We start from the raw sequence: 19,257 nt of genomic DNA, 5'->3' as shown, positions 1-19,257 counted from the left end.
GCGCATGTATAATCTAGGTGAAAAGGGCTACTGACTACATGTCTACATAGTAGATAATACAGTCATATAAAAAAGTTTGGGAACCCCTCTTAATTATTTGGAGTATTGTTTATCATTGGCTGAGCTTTCAAAAAAGTTAAATGGATTAACAAAAAATATGCAATATGCATCATAACAACATTAGACAGGTGCATACATTTGGGCACCCCAATAGAGATACTTAGTTGAGCCTTCTTTTGCAAATGTAACAGCCTCTAGACCTCCTATAGCCTTTGTTGAGTGTCTTTATTCTAGATGGCTGTATTTTTGACCATTCGTCCATACAAAATCTCTCCAGTTCAGTTAAATGTGATGGCTGCTGAGCATGGACAGCCTTCTTCAAATAATCCCATAGTTTTTCGATGATATTATATATGAAGTCTGGGTACTGTAACAGCCGTTCCGGAATGTTGTACTTGTCCCTCTGCAGAAATGCCTTTGTAGATTTCCAACTCTGTTTAGGGTCATTGCCTTGTTGGTGTATCCAACCCCTGTGTAACTTCTACTTTGTGACTGATGCTTGAACATTTTCCTGAAGAATTTGTTGATATTGGGTTGAATTCATCTTATCATCTCATCAACTTTAACAAGGGCCCCAGTCTGTGAACTAGCCACAACCCCACAGCATGATGGAACCTCCACCAAATTTGAAAGTAGGTAGCAGGTGGTTTTTCCTTGGAATGCAGTGTTCTTCTTCCGCCATGAAAAGTGCTTTTTGTTATGACCAAATAATTCAATTTTTGTCTCATCAGTCCAAAGCACTGTTTGTTTGTGAGTGCAGAAAGGGCTTCTTTCTCATCACCCTGCCATCTTTGTGTAAATTGCACTGAATTGTAGAATGATGTACAGATACACCCTCTGCACTAAGATGTTCTTGCAGGTCTTTGGAGGTGATCTTTGCCTTGTCTATAACTATTCTCACAATCCTCCGCATATGCCGCTTCTGTATTTTTCTTGGCCAGCCAGATCTGGGTTTTACAGCAACTGTGCCTGTGGCCTTCCATTTCCTAATTACATTCCTTACAGTTAAAACTGACAGTTTAAACCTTTAAGATAGCTTTTTGTAGCCTTCCCCTAAACCATGATACTGAACAATCTTTGTTTTGAGATCTTTTGACAGTTGCTTTGAGGATCCCTTGCTGTCATTCTTCAGAGGAGAGTCAAAAAGAAGCACAACTTGCAACTGGTCATACCTTTTCTCGTGATTGGGCAGACCTGCCTATGAAGTTTAAGCCTTAATAAGCCAATCCAACCAATTTGGTGTTGGCAGTAATAACTATCGAGCAGTTACATGCATTCAAATTAACAAAATTGCAAGGGTACCCACATTTTTTCACAGACAGTTTTTCACATTCGATTTAATTTCATACAACTAAATACTGCTTCACTAAAAATATTTCTTCAGAAAAAACCCCAGTACTCAGATGTTCCTGGGAAATGAAAGACATACCACTGTTAGCTTTTTGTTGAAAATGCAGTCAATTATTATGCAGACTGAGAGGGGTTCCCAAACTTTTTCATATGACTGTAGATATGCTCCATAATATACAAAGGTTTTTAGTCTTTGTCTAGGCCATGTATTGTCAAGAGATATTTTTGGAGTATTTCTGTCACATGACTCATAAAACTTGTATATTCTAATAAATAAAGTACCCCCTCTTGTAAAATATTAGGATATTAGAAATCACCTTGGAGTTCTATGACCTGTATAGTATTTATATGTATATGGCCACGAAACTCCTCGGTGACTTATAATATTACTATATTTTATAATAGGAGGTACTTAATTCACTATATATTATAAGGAACTCCTCGGTGGCTTATAATAATATTATTATTATTAACATTTATTTATAAAGCGCCAACATATTCCGCAGCGCTGTACAATAAGTGGGTTTCATACACTGGACATACAGAGTAACATATAAAACAATAAATAACCAATACAATATCCTTATATGTTACAATAGGGGGTACTTTATTCACTTTATATTATAAGGAACTCCTCGGGGGCTTATAATATCCCTATATGTTACAATAGGGGGTACTTTATTCACTTTATATTATAAGGAACTCCTCGGGGGCTTATAATATCCCTATATGTTACAATAGGGGGTACTTTATTCACTATATATTATAAGGAACTCCTCTGTGACTTATAATATCCTTATATTTTAAAATAGGGGGTACTTTATTCACTATATATTATAAGGAACTCCTCGGTGGCTTATAATATCCCTATATGTTACAATAGGAGGTACTTAATTCACTATATATTATAAGGAACTCCTCGGTGGCTTATAATATTATTATTATTATTATTAACATTTATTTATAAAGCGCCAACATATTCCGCAGCGCTGTACAATAAGTGGGTTTCATACACTGGACATACAGAGTAACATATAAAACAATAAATAACCAATACAATATCCCTATATGTTACAATAGGGGGCACTTTATTCACTATATATTATAAGGAACTCCTCGGGGGCTTATAATATCCCTATATGTTACAATAGGGGGCACTTTATTCACTATATATTATAAGGAACTCCTCGGGGACTTATAATATCCCTATATGTTACAATAGGGGGTACTTTATTCACTATATATTATAAGGAACTCCTCGGTGGCTTATAATATCCCTATATGTTACAATAGGGGTACTTTATTCACTATATATTATAAGGAACTCCTCGGGGGCTTATAATATCCCGGCTATTGTTTCTTCGCACGCGGCTATTATTTCGTCGCCCGCGACTATTCTTTTTTGACGCCGGCGACAATTTTTGGATGTGCCGCGAATCCATGGCTGGCGAAACTTTTCGCCCATCACTATTCGCCGCGAATCTAACGCTGGCGAATTTTTTTCGCTCATCCCTAATTACATCTTGTTCTGTACAATTTTTCTTAACCCTACACATTTGACCAAAAGGAATGTTCTGTATCCATCGTGGGTGATGATTGCTAGTAGGGATTACATAGTTATTAGTTTTTTTTTACACTGTAAACTTGTATTTTTAATGTAAACTTTATTATCTTTTCTGAACTTCAAGTTAAAGGCAGTTCTAAATTTAAATCGTTTTGATTCAGAGACTCTACAAAATTCTTTAGCTCATTTTCATATCCCTTCCACATAAGGTGAGTACATGATGGCAAAAAATGAGTGCAATCTGGTCAATGCCCCCTGTCAACATTAGAACACTCAATCAGCTGAAGAACTTTCACGATTTAGGGGCAGATTTATCAGAATTCGGTTTTGTTTAATTTCAGAGATGTTTCAACCATGACTCACATTTTTAAAAAGCTTGAATATTTACTTATTTGTCAAAAATGTGAATACCGGCAATTGTGAACTTTACATCACTTTAATAGTGTTAATGACTCCCCCCCAAAATTAGAAATAGAGTAAAATAATTCCTAGGACAGCTTCCATTGCCTTTTACATGACCTTTGAAACTTTTAAATGACGTATTTCAGATTTCACAAAGTTTTGACGTATAATAAATGGTGAAAAGTTCACATTTTTAAATTAAAAACTGATTTTTAGCATAATACAAATCTTGGGGAAAAAATACAACCTATTGGGCTGATTTATCCAAAATCAAGTTTGCTTTTTTTTTTCAATTTAATAAAGAAAGAAAAAATGAAAAAGTCGCCAGAAAAAACTCGGCAGGTAAAAGCTGACCAATAGCATCGCAGCATCCTTAATAAAACTGTTTAGCGTCTTCCTGAGCTTTTTCCCTGGGGAAGTATTTTACCTCATTTCACAATTTATAGAGTAATAAGAAATTAGCTAATAATTGTGTATTCTCTGAGGAATTCCCTGTGTCACACTGGTTATATAAACTGGGTTCCTAAAGAGACCGGCAGACTCTGTGCCCCTGCATGGAACAACCTTCTGCCCCTCAGGCTGAGCAAAGACAAGATCTATCTGACTAATGTATTTGTATGATAAAAGGCACCTGGCTTTGCTATGTAGGAGAATGGCAAGGTTAGTATTTAGGTAAGTAATGGGGGGCAGTGTGGGTTCATAAGAAGCTTTGTCTTGATTACTATTGAGAAGTAAATGATAGATTTGTATTGACTATTTTGTTAGTATTTTACTTTAAAGTGGACCTGTCACCCAGACATAAAAAGCTGTATAATAAAAACCCTTTTCAAATTAAACAAGAAACCCAAATTCATTTTTATATTAACACATCCAAACCCATTATAAAGGCATTTAAACATCCCAGCTGTCAATCATATATTGCCTGCCCCGCCTCTATGCCTTAGCAGACAAGTACTTTAACTTTCAATTCAGCTCTCACTTTCCCCCTCCCCCCTAACCATCTTATTGTGTAGCCAGTGCATGGGCCTGGGCATCTGCTCCCCCATTCTGGCACATACACAAGATTTTGGGGTGATACAAAGCTTGCCTTAATAACAGTGTCCACAAAATGGCACCTGCCTATTTGCTGTGATTGTGTAAGTCCCAAACAAGATTTATATTACTTATATAGTTTAAGTGAAGTTTATTTTGCTTAACAAACACAATATAAAAGGATTTCAAATTATTTCTTAGGGTGACAGGTCCTCTTTAAGACAGAATTGTAATGATTTAACAGATTTATTAAATGCAAAGAGAAAAATATGATGTAGAAGAAATCTATGGTTTAGTTTAGAATTCAGTAATAATTATTATTCACATTTGCTACTCGTGATTTTTGTTTTCTTCACACGCCTTGTTGAAATATTGACTGATAATCAAGCGAAGTACATTTCAAAAGTTTATGTGTGCGTTGCGATTGCAGTAAATATATATATATATAAATGGACACAAACCATTTTTAGAAAAACTATTTAGCATTTTTGTTACTTTTATTTAAATATTTAAATTGCATTTATAAATAAAATGGATCCCTTATGTGTACCATTTTGCTGTTTATTTCTGACATGAGCAGCAGGTTTCTGTCCCACACAGCCCAAACTGTCTCACCTCATATGATTATCTTTTAGCTGTAGACAGAGCTGGTTATGCCTGGAATTCTCCTGTGCATAAGTAGTATAGAGTTGCCATTTTAACAAAATGTGTAATAAAACTATCACAAAATGTTCTTTTTAGATCTTTTGAATGTTCTTCAAACCATATTGTTTCACAGCTTCTCCACTGACTCTTCTGCCCTTTCTTGTAGTTTTCATGGTGCCGGTGGGGGAGTTACTCAAATACACTGAGCTGTGATAAATTCTCACAGAAGGGATAAGGCTCCTGCCCTGAAGATCTGAGCTCAGAAGCTGAAGCAGTGGTACCTGCCCATGTCTGCAACATTCACTAACAGGATCAGTCGGGTTACCAGCAATATTCAATATTGGGCCAGATTCAGTTCAGTGAGGAAAAGGTTTGTCACATGAAAATTCATGGACAAGATTTAATTTGAAATGCAATTCAATTAAGAAAAACCTGGAAAAAACTGGAATTGAATCTGTAGAAACATTTTTGCTCCTCAAATTAAAGCTTATCCATGAGTTTTTATGTGATAAACCACAAGATAACATTTCCTCAGTGAATTAAATCTGGACTATTATATAAAAACAAAATAGAATTTGTGGAATACAGATGCCGGATACTCAATATAAATAATTATATATTTGATATATTATTGAGGAAGGAAGACTTGTAGAATGGCCTCAGAAAGGCAAATAAATGTTTCAGGATTCATCATCCAAGGGTTCTCTGATACTCCTGAGCTTCATATCTCTCTTTTTGTGCTATTCCTTGGAATCTATCTCATCATTCTGCTGGGAAATCTCATCATATTCTTAGTCATTTCATGCAATCCTCACTTACACACCCCCATGTACATATTCTTGCAGAACCTTTCACTCATAGACATTTCTTCCACCTCAAATATTTTACCTAATTTGCTACATATTCTTCTCACACAACAAAATAACATTTCATTCTTGGGGTGTATGACTCAAATGTATGTTTTTTCATCCTTGGCTGCCAGTGAATACTTTCTCCTGACGGCCATGGCATATGATCGTTATGTTGCCATCTGTGATCCCCTTCATTACATTGCCCGAATGAGCAGGAAACACTGTGCTGGGCTTATAACTGCAGCATTCACTGTTGGGTTTGTTGAACCTGTCAACTTTATTGTACTTATATCTAAACTATCATATTGTGCTTCCCATCTTATTAACCATTTCTTCTGTGATATCTCACCATTGCTAAAACTTTCCTGCAGCAGCACTTTTAGTGTGGAACTTTCCATTTACATTGATGGGATTTTGGTGGTTTTCAGTTCCTTCCTCCCTACTCTGATCTCATACATATTTATCATCTCTGCTATCCTGAAAATACAATCCTCAGAGGGGAGACAAAAAGCCTTTTCTACCTGTGCTTCTCACCTGGCCTGTGTGATAACCCTTTATGGGACAGCAATTTGCCTGTATATGAGACCCACAAAAAGTTATTCCCTGAAAAAGGACAAGTATTTTTCCCTGCTGTACATTGCCCTGGGCCCTGTGCTAAATCCTCTTATTTACACACTGAAAAATAGAGAATTTCAAGCTTCCTTTAATAAAGTGAGGGAAAGACTTTTAGCTTTTTTATTTTGAAATATAGCTTGTATGTTCTGTACATTGTCCTGGGTCCTTTGCTAAATTCTCTCATTTACACACTGACAAATACAGACTTTAATTCTTCTTTTAATAAACGGAGGCAAAGAATCGTACCAGTCACTTACTATATTAGGCCAAGGAGAAGCAGTCCCATAGTTTAGGAAACATTGCCCTAGGGGAATGCAAGAAAGACAAGCCTGGGTTGTGCTTCATTTAATGGACTGGTCTCACCAAAAGAGGTGGAGTTCTATACATTAACATACGATACACTTTCTCCTTTCTCTGGTACAAATTGTGTTTCCTTCTAAACTCTTATATTGTTTATATAAATAAGTAGAAATATAAGTAGCTAAATAAGTATAAATCGCCATGGGATGTAAGGGTGTATGTGTAATCAAGGAGAAAAGGGCTGCTGGCTACATGTCTATATAGCAGATAATAGTTACGCTCCATAAAATACAAAGGTTTTTAGCAGTTATCCTTTGGCTAGGTCATGTATTGTCAAGAGATATTTTTGGAGTTATTGGATGAACTCAATAAATTTTAAATGTGAACAAATTATTTTATGTTACTAATGGGTGTTTAAAACAATTAAATTAAAAACTTCCTGTAGCCATAGAGGAGCACGTTGAATGTTCAATAGTAATTGACATCTTAGGTTTAACCTCAAAATGTATGGACTGATATGTGGAGTTTGATCATTTCACTAAGGGACCAAACTGTAAATGATATCCTTATAAATGGTATTAAATGATGTTATTGGTTATAATCGGAGCTTAGTGATGTAGTTTCTGTCACATGACTCACTAAAACTTGTATATTATAATTAATAAGTACCCCCTTTTGTAAAATATGAGGATATTAAAAGTCACTTCGGAGTTACATGGCCTGTAAAAAATATGTGGTAATGGAACTCCTCGGGGACATATAATATCCCTATATGTTACAATAGGGGGTACTTTATTCACTATATATTATAAGGAACTCCTCGGGGACATATAATATCCCTATATGTTACAATAGGGGGTACTTTATTCACTATATATTATAAGGAACTCCTCGGGGACATATAATATCCCTATATGTTACAATAGGGGGCACTTTATTCACTATATATTATAAGGAACTCCTCGGGGACATATAATATCCCTATATGTTACAATAGGGGGTACTTTATTCACTATATATTATAAGGAACTCCTCGGGGACTTATAATATCCCTATATGTTACAATAGGGGGTACTTTATTCACTATATATTATAAGGAACTCCTCGGGGGCTTATAATATCCCTATATGTTACAATATGGGGCACTTTATTCACTATATATTATAAGGAACTCCTCGGGGACATATAATATCCCTATATGTTACAATAGGGGGTACTTTATTCACTATATATTATAAGGAACTCCTCGGGGACATATAATATCCCTATATGTTACAATAGGGGGCACTTTATTCACTATATATTATAAGGAACTCCTCGGGGACATATAATATCCCTATATGTTACAATAGGGGGTACTTTATTCACTATATATTATAAGGAACTCCTCGGGGACTTATAATATCCCTATATGTTACAATAGGGGGTACTTTATTCACTATATATTATAAGGAACTCCTCGGGGGCTTATAATATCCCTATATGTTACAATATGGGGCACTTTATTCACTATATATTATAAGGAACTCCTCGGGGACATATAATATCCCTATATGTTACAATAGGGGGTACTTTATTCACTATATATTATAAGGAACTCCTCGGGGGCTTATAATATCCCTATATGTTACAATATGGGGCACTTTATTCACTATATATTATAAGGAACTCCTCTGTGGCTTATAATATCCCTATATGTTACAATAGGGGGTACTTTATTCACTATATATTATAAGGAACTCCTCGGGGGCTTATAATATCCCTATATGTTACAATATGGGGCACTTTATTCACTATATATTATAAGGAACTCCTCTGTGGCTTATAATATCCCTATATGTTACAATAGGGGGTACTTTATTTACTATATATTATAAGGAACTCCTTTGTGGCTTATAATATCCCTATATGTTACAATAGGGGGTACTTTATTCACTATATATTATAAGGAACTCCTCGGGGGCTTATAATATCCCTATATGTTACAATAGGGGGCACTTTATTCACTATATATTATAAGGAACTCCTCTGTGGCTTATAATATCCCTATATTTTACAATAGGGGGTACTTTATTCACTATATACACTTTACTGTAGTTGAACTTTGTTTGAGTTCAACTTAATAAAGGGTATGTTTTACATATGAGTGTTTATTAAATAAATGCAATATATTACCCAATTAAATACTTGTTCTCTTTGCACACAAAAAAAATCATTCTTCATTCATGATTTAAATCTTGAGTATCTTTATGTGCCCTTGTAGCTAATCCTGTCTCCTGATGGCCATGGCCTATGATTGTTGTGTTTACATCTATTAACCCCTTCATTATATCACCCAAATTAGCATGAAACGTTTCTTTATATAAAGTGAATGGGGCACAGGAACAACTCACAAGCTCTTGTCCATCTTTGGCTCCTGTGCGGAGAAAGAAAACCCACCCTAAACCCAAAAGGCTCCTGTCCTGAAGATCTGAGCTCAGAAACAGCAGCGGTTACCTGGCCATGACTGTAACATTCACTAACAGGCCCGGCAGGTTACCGGCAATTTCCAGTAATATATTTTTTTATTGTGCTTTTTCAAATCTTTGGATAATTTACTGCCTTTCATTGCAATTAGTGATGAGTGAATTTGTCCCATTTTACTTTGCTGAAAAATGTGCGAATTGGGAAAATGTTTTTTGACGCACGTCAATTTTTTGTCGTGGGCACCAACATTTGGTCATGTGACAAATTTTTTCATTGCAAATTTTTGCACCTGTTTCGTAAATAAATCTGCCAATGGTAAAATGTGGAAATTCGCCATGAATCCACGCCTGGTGGCTTATTTCGCTCATCACTAATGTAAATCAGTTTATTTGTGGTTTCTAAAAACTAAAAATACACAACCTATAAAAGCATGAATTATGTAGAAGTCAACGGCAGATGTCCTTTTTGTGCAAGAACCTGAAAAAGTTGTGATTTTCGTGTTTTGTTTGTTTTAATCTCTTGATAAATGACTACTATACATGGAAATAGGTTTATTTGTGGTTTCTAAAAACTAAAAACCAATTAAAATCTAAATGTTAGAAAATCACACCTTAAGGCAGGGGTGTCCATTTCAGTATACAACAAACAAATCATGAAAGGAATCCCTCTGGGCACTACCTGCATACACGCCCTCACTTCTGCCCCTTGTGGACTACAAGTAACAAAAAATGTTGGGGTCACCCCTGTATGATACTTCTTTGGTGGACTGTTAAGCTTCTGGGCTTTACTCTTAATTCTTCACTCAGGGCCCGGTTTATTAACACTTTTTTTCATGATTTGAGAAGAAAAAGCAGTAAAAAAAACCTGAATGTGAGTATACTAGGGAATATTCTTAAGAACCACCAATAGTTGAGATTTATTAAAGAAAAACTCCATGAAATGTCAGCAGAGAAAAGCTGGAGAGTTTCAATAGAAGACAATGACAATGTCTCGAACAACTGAATTTATTTACTTTCCCAGTTATTAAAACAATAAAGGTTTTAGCCTCATTAAAAATGAATGGAACAATTTGATTCTTGACAGAATGCAAAATGGGAATATTCTGGAGCAATTTTTTTAAACAAGCTCACATTTAAGAAGAAAAGTTGCACAAGTTTTGTTGTGGTTAGGTTTTTCATGTCCGCCTTTTTATCCTCAAACTCAAATTTTGATAAATCTGCTGCCATGTGTCTTTTTACCATTTTCCATATTATTGATGTGTTCTTATTCTATCACGTAATGTTCTATTTGTTTTCCCAATATTTTGTAGTCACATGGGCACAGTGAACAATATGTTACATTCAGGGGCTGATTTACTAATCCCCGAATCCGAATCCCGAATGGGAAAAAATCGAATTGGAAACGAACATTTTGCGACTTTTTCGTATTTTTTTGCGTTTTTTTTCATCGGCGTCTCGACTTTTTCATGAATTGTCGCGACTTTTTCGTAGCCGTTACGACTTGCGCCAATTGTCATGACTTTTTCGTAGCCGTTACGACTTTTTCGTATTGAGCGCTAGGAAACGGCAGGCAAACCTTTCTGATTTTTTCGCAACAGCTACGGAAAAGTCGCGACAATTCGCGCAAGTCGTAACGGCTACGAAAAAGTTGCAACGGCGACGAAAAAAATCGCAAAATACCGATCATTACGAAAAAACGCATTCGGACGCTTTCGGTTCGTTCCTGGATTAGTAAATCGGCCCGTCAGTGTTGTATAATTAATACATTTATTTTATATAATTCGTTTTTCTTTACTGACACAAACTTTCTCTTTCTGGCCATATTTGCTTGCCTTGCATGGAAAAAATGTGCCCAAGCCCTATCTTTCTTTTTTTTTGTTTTGCAATGATTTTTAGTTAAACTTTTTAAAATTTATCTCCCCTTTTGCATATTGCTCTAGGTTGTGTTGGGATAATTTTTTAAGGTCTTCATCACATTGCGAAATTCTCTAATGTTTTTTAATAATTTGACTAATTTCTTTTGCCATAGGATTACTGTATATTTTGTGAAAAACAATATTTGAATCTCGATCTATTTAATTTTTTTCTATAAAAGATCCCTTCTTTCAATTTTGTGGGTTTTTTGTAATTTCTTTTTTAATATTGTTTCTTTTCAACCCCTTTCTTTCTTCTGTACAATTTTTCTTTACCCTACACATTAGACCAAAAGGAATGTTCTGTATCCATCGTGGGTGATGATTGATAGTAAGGATTATATAGTTATTCATTTTTTTGTACACTGTAAACTTGCATTTTTTACATCAACTTTATTATCTAAAAAAAAATATATTTTCTGTACTTTTCTGTACAAGTTATAGACAGTTCTACATCATTTTGATTCAGAGACTGTACAAAGTGTTCAAATCCTTTCCATGTAAGGTGAGTACATGATGGCAAAAAATGAATGCATTCTGGTAAGAGCCCCCTGTCAACATTAAAACATGCATTCAGCTGAAGAACTTTAAAGATTAGGGGGCAGATTTAGAATTTTAGAATTTCAGAGGTTTAATCACCTTTAAACTTACATTTTTAAAAGCATCAATGTTTTCTTATTAAAAAAGGTGAAACTTCAGCGACATTTCAACACAAAAATTTGCTTTCAAGTAAAAACAAAAGGATTTTCAGTTTTTTTTTAACTGAAGAAGCCACTCGGATGAGTGGTGAAATGTTTTCAAGAAAAATTTAGAAAAGTCCAGTAGTTTAAGACTTAATTCTACTAGAGACTGTATATCATGACCTGGATGAAAGATAATCTTTATGGACAAAGATACTCAAGATTTGAATCATGAATGAAGAATCAAAAGGGTTTTTTTTGTGCAAAGAGAACAAGTATTTAATTAGGTAATATATTGCATTTATTTAATAAACACTCATATGTAGAACATACCTTTTATTAAGTGGATCTAAAACTAAATTGTGGGCTCTCTCTGATATAGTTAGTACAGTATGGTATATATCCTTATAATATATAGTGAATAAAGTACCCCCTATTGTAACTTATAGGGATATTATAAGCCGCAGAGGAGTTTCTTATAATATATAGTAAATAAAGTACCCCCTATTGTAACATATAGGGATATTATAAGCCCCAGAGGAGTTCCTTATAATATATAGTGAATAAAGTACCCCCTATTGTAACATATAGGGATATTATAAGCCCCCGAGGAGTTCCTTATAATATATAGTGAATAAAGTACCCCCTATTGTAACATATAGGGATATTATAAGTCCCCGAGGAGTTCCTTATAATATATAGTGAATAAAGTGCCCCCTATTGTAACATATAGGGATATTATAAGCCCCTGAGGAGTTCCTTATAATATATAGTGAATAAAGTACCCCCTATTGTAACATATAGGGATATTATAAGCCCCCGAGGAGTTCCTTATAATATATAGTGAATAAAGTACCCCCTATTGTAACATATAGGGATATTATAAGTCCCCGAGGAGTTCCTTATAATATATAGTGAATAAAGTGCCCCCTATTGTAACATATAGGGATATTATAAGTCCCAGAGAAGTTTTTTATAGTATATAGTGAATAAAGTGCCCCCTATTGTAACATATAGAGATATTATAAGTCCCCGAGGAGTTCCAATACCAACACAAAAATTTGCTTTCAAGTAAAAACAAAAGGATTTTCAGTTTTTTTTTAACTGAAGAAGCCACTCGGATGAGTGGTGAAATGTTTTCAAGAAAAATTTAGAAAAGTCCAGTAGTTTAAGACTTAATTCTACTAGAGACTGTATATCATGACCTGGATGAAAGATAATCTTCATGGACAAAGATACTCAAGATTTGAATCATGAATGAAGAATCAAAAGGGTTTTTTTTGTGCAAAGAGAACAAGTATTTTATTAGGTAATATATTGCATTTATTTATTAAACACTCATATGTAAAACATACCTTTTATTAAGTGGATCTAAAACTAAATTGTGGGCTCTCTCTGATATAGTTAGTACAGTATTGTATATATCCTTATAATATATAGAAGTTATGGTTGCGTCAAAAAAGTTGTGGTCTCATCCAAAAAAGTTGCAGTCATGTCAAATAAGTCACGGTTGCATCAAATAAGTCATTTTCACCATTTCTCAGTTTCACGAATTTTTGGGCAAAAGCGAAATGGGAAAGATTTGCTTATCACTACTAAAGAGAGAAGGATTTCTCTTGTGAAAGACTTCAAAAGCTGCCAGGTTCCGGGAGCGAGAGTATTCTGGAAGGAACCTGCAGGCCAGTCACCCCATTCCATAAGTCCAACTCACATTGCAGTGAGAATGTTAGGAAGGTCTCTGTGAGCAGGACATGGGGTAGGGGGGTTACTGTGTAAGGAACTCCCAGAGGGACGGGGGTGCTGTCTGCCTCTACAAGGAGCAATCTGACCAAGTGACAGAGAGGCTGAGGGGCCATTTACTCACTGTTGGATTTTTTTTTCCCCCCAATTTGGATTTTTAGGGATAAAAGTTGCAGGGAAAAAAAGTACTTTTCCCAGATTTACTCTGTGTCAAAAAGGCTAAAATTCTGAATCCGACAATTTTCCAAACTTGCCAGGATCATGTGGAAGTCAATGGCAAATGCCCCTTCCCTGAAAGATCCTTCTTTTGCTTCGAAACTTTAGAGGTTTCTGATTTTTGATGCAGTTTTTTTGTGAAAAAAGTACTACTTTACATACGACAAGGCGGACTCTTTGGCACTTCTCTGTGACTTTTTACACACATGCGTTTTAAGTTTAAATTTTCAAGTAAATGCCAGACATATGAAGAAATGAGCTTATTTGGGAGTTTGTGTGTCACTCACATTCTAGTCATCCCTATGGGATTTTTTTAGAAGGAATAGGAATGAATAGAATGTGGGTGAGTTTTTATTGAAGTTCTGAACTCAAATGTGGATAAATCTGCCCCATAGCGCTGTATATAAGCTGTAACTAGTGAAATGCGGTTAAATATCTCTCCAAGGAAAATGCTCTAGAGAAAAATATTTTCTGTTAATAGAATGGTTTAGTTTAAAACACGTTGGTATGCTATTTGCTACAAAATGTGTCTTTCCTTTAGTGGCAATAACATTTTCACTGAATATTCACATACATGCAGTGGGATAACTAGATACCCATGGGCACCCTGCACCCAACTCCACTGGTTCCTCCTGCCCCTGCCACCCATTAGATGTGCGAGGGGGTTTGGGAATTGAGGATGCAAAGAAGACCATGGGGGCTCCAAAACATGTATCATAAAAAATGGTTAGTCCCCAGCCCCCCATACAGGCTCCCTATGTCTGCAAACTGCATTATCACAGGATCTGCTCCATGCTAATCACTACACAAATCTATCTTTTACCCTCAGGGAAAATCAAGCAAGGCGACAGCCCAATCACATCTGCTCAATTCTATTATTTATCTCAAAACTATGCACAAAAGTGATATTAACAATTGGCGAGGAAACTTTTTATGACCTAGATGGTCTTTTTCTCAAATGCCCCTTAACATGTTTTTTTGTCCAGTAATCACATCTTATATCCAGTGACTGAATAGTTTGCCATTTCTGGAATCTGCAACAATTTCCAATTTTTTAGCACTTACTTGGCTTTATATAAAATCTTAGTTCTTCCATGGGGTTTCAGGGGTCTGATTTGTAGACTTTTTGGAATCAAGGTTTATTGGATCTTTGTGTTACTCAGCAATGTGTGAGCAGAGGGACAGTATGAAGATGTTAACAATATCCCTTTAAAGGCCCAAAAGAGTTATATTTCATATAATTTATCACCAATGTGTGAATGTACAGGTATAAAACTAATTATCCAGAATGTTAAGGACCTGGGGTTTTCCAGTATAGGAATCAATCTATAATTTGGATTACCATTCCTTAAGTCTGCTAACAATAGGATTGTTCTGCCCCCAATAAGGGGTAATTATATCTTAGTTGGGATCAAGTACAGGTACTGTTTTATTATTACAGAGAAAAGGGAATCATTTAACCATGAAATAAACCCAATAGGGCTGTTCTGCCCCAATAAGGGGTAATTATATCTTAGTTGGGATCAAGTACAGGTACTGTTTTATTATTACAGAGAAAAGGGAATCATTTAACCATGAAATAAACCCAATAGGGCTGTTCTGCCCCCAATAAGGGGTAATTATATCTTAGTTGGGATCAAGTACAGGTACTGTTTTATTATTACAGAGAAAAGGGAATCATTTAACCATTAAATAAACCCAATAGGACTGTTCTGCCCCCAATAAGGGGTAATTATATCTTAGTTGGGATCAAGTACAGGTACTGTTTTATTATTACAGAGAAAAGGGAATCATTTAACCATGAAATAAACCCAATAGGGCTGTCCTGCCCCCAATAAGGGGTAATTATATCTTAGTTGGGATCAAGTACAGGTAGTGTTTCATTATTACAGAGAAAAGGGGATTCATTTTTTAAAATTATAATTGTCTTTTGAAATGGAGTCAGTAGGAGATGTTCCTACTGTAATTTGGAGCATTTTGGATAATGTTTTTTTGGATAAGGGATGCCATACCGGTACAGGTCTCTAATACCAGAGATTCAAGGAATTCTAATATTTTACTACCTTTTCTTATTAGTACTAGAGTCCGAATCAATTATGTAAATGTTATTTGCTTGACAAAAGTTCTAGATGGATCCAGACTCCTACTCCTTTATACGTTTGGAGTTTAAATGTTCTTCTCTCCATGAGTGGTACCAATCTGTAAAATTATTTAATGGAAACGCTGAATCAATTAATAAGGTTGGAACAAGCAAGCCATATTTTTCTTGAAGTTCATCTATACAAGTGGTTCCTAAAAGTGTGTCCCCTCACTCACAGTGTCCTGAGAACTATCTTCTCGAGATTGAAATTGTATTGACTTTATTAGCTAACACTTATCTAAAATAAAAAAGTCTTTGCCTCACTTTACTAAAGGAAGATTGAATTTCTCTATTTTTCAGTGTGTAAATAAGAGGATTTAGCACAGGGCCCAGGACAATGTACAGCAGTGAGAAATACTTGTCTCTTTTTATGGAATAACTTGTAGCAGGTCTCATATACAGGCCTATTGCTGTTACATAAAGGGTTATCACACAGGCCAGGTGAGAAGCACAGGTAGAAAAGGCTTTTTGTCTCCCCTCTGAGGATTGTATTTTCAGGATAGCAGAGATGATAAATATGTATGAGGTCAGAGTAAGGAGGAAGGAACTGAAACCCAGAAATGTCCCTTCAATGTAAATGAAGAGTTCCACACTAAAAGTGCTGCTGCAGGAAAGTTGTAACAATGGTGTGATATCACAGAAAAAATTGTTAATAAGATGGGAAGCACAATATGATAGTTTAGACATAAGAACAAGATAGGCGACAGGGTCAACAAACCCAACAGTGAATGCTGCAGTTATAAGCCCAGCACAGTGTTTCCTGCTCATTCGGGCAATGTAATGAAGGGGATCACAGATGGCAACATAACGATCATATGCCATGGCCGTCAGGAGAAAGTATTCACTGGCAGCCAAGGCCACAAAAACATACATTTGAGTCATACACCCCAAGAATGAAATGTTATTTTGTTGTGTGAGAAGAATATGTAGCAAATTAGGTAAAATATTTGAGGAGAAAGAAATGTCTATGAGTGAAAGGTTCTGCAAGAATATGTACATGGGGGTGTGTAAGTGAGGATTGCATGAAATGACTAAGAATATGATGAGATTTCCCAGCAGAATGATGAGATAGATTCCAAGGAATAGCACAAAAAGAGAGATTTGAAGCTCAGGAGTATCAGAGAACCCTTGGATGATGAATCCTGAAACATTTTCTTTACTTCCTGAGGCCATGTGTTCAAGTATTCCTTCCTGTGTAGGAAAGTAAACTATAGTAACAAATTTATCAAATACAGTATGTAAATATATAATTATATAAATTGAGTATCCAGCATCTGTATTCCACAAATTATATTGTGATTTTATATAAAAGTTATCTTGTGGTTTATCACGTGAAACTCATGGATGAGCTTTAATTTGAGAAGCAAAAACATTTCTGCAAATTCAGTTTCTTCCCATGGACTTTTATAGAGTGTTCATGTCATAAACCATGAGGTTTTTCTGAATTGAATTTCAGTTCAAATTTAATCTTGTCCATGAATTTTCATGTGACAAACCTTTTCCTCACTGAATTAAATTTGACCCAAAATTGAATATTTCTAGTAACCTATTTCAGACATGGGTAGGTACCACTGCTTCAACTTCTGAGCTCAGATCTTCAGGGCAGGAGCCTTATCTTTTCTGTGAGAATTTACACAGCTCAGTGTATATGAGTAACTCCCCCACCAGCACCCTGACAACTATACAAGGAAGGCCCAATGTGGGCAGAAGAATCAGTGGAGAAGCTGTTAAACAATATGCTTTGCAGAACTTTCACTCCATTCAAAAGATCTAAACAGAACATTTTGTGATGGTTTTATTACACATTTTGTCAAAATGGCAATGATTATCTGTCAATATTTCAACAAGGTTTGTCAAGAAAACAAAAATCATGTGTAGGAAATGTGAATAATAATTATTAGATAATTCTAAATTGTACCATAGATTTTCTCTCCATCATATTTTTCGTTTTGCATTTATTAAATCTGTTAAATCAATACAATTCTGTCTTAAAGTTCTTTAGTGTTAAAATGCTAACAGAATAGTCAATACAAATCTATCATTTACTTACTTAGATAATAGTAATCAAGACAAAGCTTCTTCATACAAATACATTAGTCAGATAGATCTTGTCTTTGCTCAGCCTGAGGAGCAGAAGGTTCTTCCATGCAGGGGCACAGAGTCTGCCGGTCTCTTTAGGAACTAACACAGTTTATATAAGAAGTGTAAGAAAAAGTATTCTATAGAGAATACAACCTCATTAGCTAATTTTCTAAACACATATTCTTATTACTCTATAAATCTGTAATTTGTGAAATGTGGTTAAGTTCTACTCTAGGGAAAAAGCTCTGGAAGAAGTAAATGTAACATTTTATTACAGATGCTGTTATAGTATTTAGTGATGAGCCAATCTGTCCTGTTTCACTTCACCGGAAAATTCTCAAAACTCATGACACAGTACTTATTTTGATGTGACTGTCCCTTTTTATGACGGGAATGCAAATTTTTGTGTCGAAATGTCGCTAAAGTTTCACCCAAAGAGGCTGATTTATCAAAGGTTGTATTTTTGTCCATGATTTGTATTATGCTAAAAATCTGTTTTTGATTTAAAAATGTGAACTTTTCACCATTTATTATATGTCAAAACCATGTGAAACTTGAATGTAAAAATATGCCATTTAAAAGTTTCAGAGGTCATGTTAAATGCTATGGAAACTGTCGTAGGATTGTATTGTGGCTCCTTCACTTTAAGGTATTCTTTTTATTCAAATTTTTGGGGGGAGCTTTTTATTCTATTAAAGTGATGTAAAATTCAAAATTGCAGGTATTCACATTTTTGCCACATTTTTTAATAAGAAAACATTCACACTTTTTACAAATGTTAGTTTAGTGGTAATAAAATCTCTGAAATTCTAAATCTTTAAAGTTCTTAATGAATGTTTTAATGTTGACAGGGGGATCTGACCAGAATGCATTCATATTTTGCCATCATGTACTCACCTTATATGGAAGGGATTTGAAAATGTACTAAAGAATTTTGTACAGTCTCTGATTCAAAAAGATTTAAATGTAGAACTGTCTATAACACAAGTTTATAATGTAAAATAAGAACTATGTAGCAATCATCACCCACGATGGATACAGAACATTCCTTTTGGTCAAATGTGTAGGGTAAAGAGAATTTGTACAAAAAAAAGAAAGGGGTTAAAAAGAAACGCTATTAAAAAATAAATAACACAAAACCCACAAAATAAAAAGAAGGGATCTTTTACAGAAAAAAATGAAAAAGAACGAGATTCAAATAG

The 19,257-nt window shown here is 35.0% G+C and overlaps 2 protein-coding genes across 2 annotated transcripts; one reads left to right on the top strand and one right to left on the bottom strand.

The window, feature by feature from the left end:
- The first annotated feature begins 5,706 nt into the window (after positions 1-5,706).
- LOC105945325 (olfactory receptor 8H1-like) lies at positions 5,707-6,648 on the top strand. The gene has a single exon (XM_012953033.2). It carries the CDS (start codon positions 5,707-5,709, stop codon positions 6,646-6,648), a length of 942 nt encoding a protein of 313 aa, XP_012808487.2.
- Positions 6,649-16,207: 9,559 nt separating this feature from the next.
- On the bottom strand, positions 16,208-17,107 carry LOC116412148 (olfactory receptor 8H1-like; the record flags this gene model as incomplete). The annotated part of the gene is made up of 1 exon (XM_031905778.1): positions 16,208-17,107. A coding segment is annotated over one exon (900 nt), but the record flags the coding sequence as incomplete, so codon positions are not given.
- Positions 17,108-19,257: the final 2,150 nt, after the last annotated feature.

Source organism: Xenopus tropicalis, chromosome 7 (genome assembly GCF_000004195.4).
Source record: "Xenopus tropicalis strain Nigerian chromosome 7, UCB_Xtro_10.0, whole genome shotgun sequence".
NCBI classification, from domain to species: domain Eukaryota; kingdom Metazoa; phylum Chordata; class Amphibia; order Anura; family Pipidae; genus Xenopus; species Xenopus tropicalis.
This window is presented reverse-complemented; position numbering and strand designations above follow the sequence as displayed.

Bases quoted from the DNA above. Each gene is read 5' to 3' on its own strand.
- LOC105945325 (XM_012953033.2), top strand. From the start codon at position 5,707: ATGGCCTCAGAAAGGCAAATAAATGTTTCAGGATTCATCATCCAAGGG.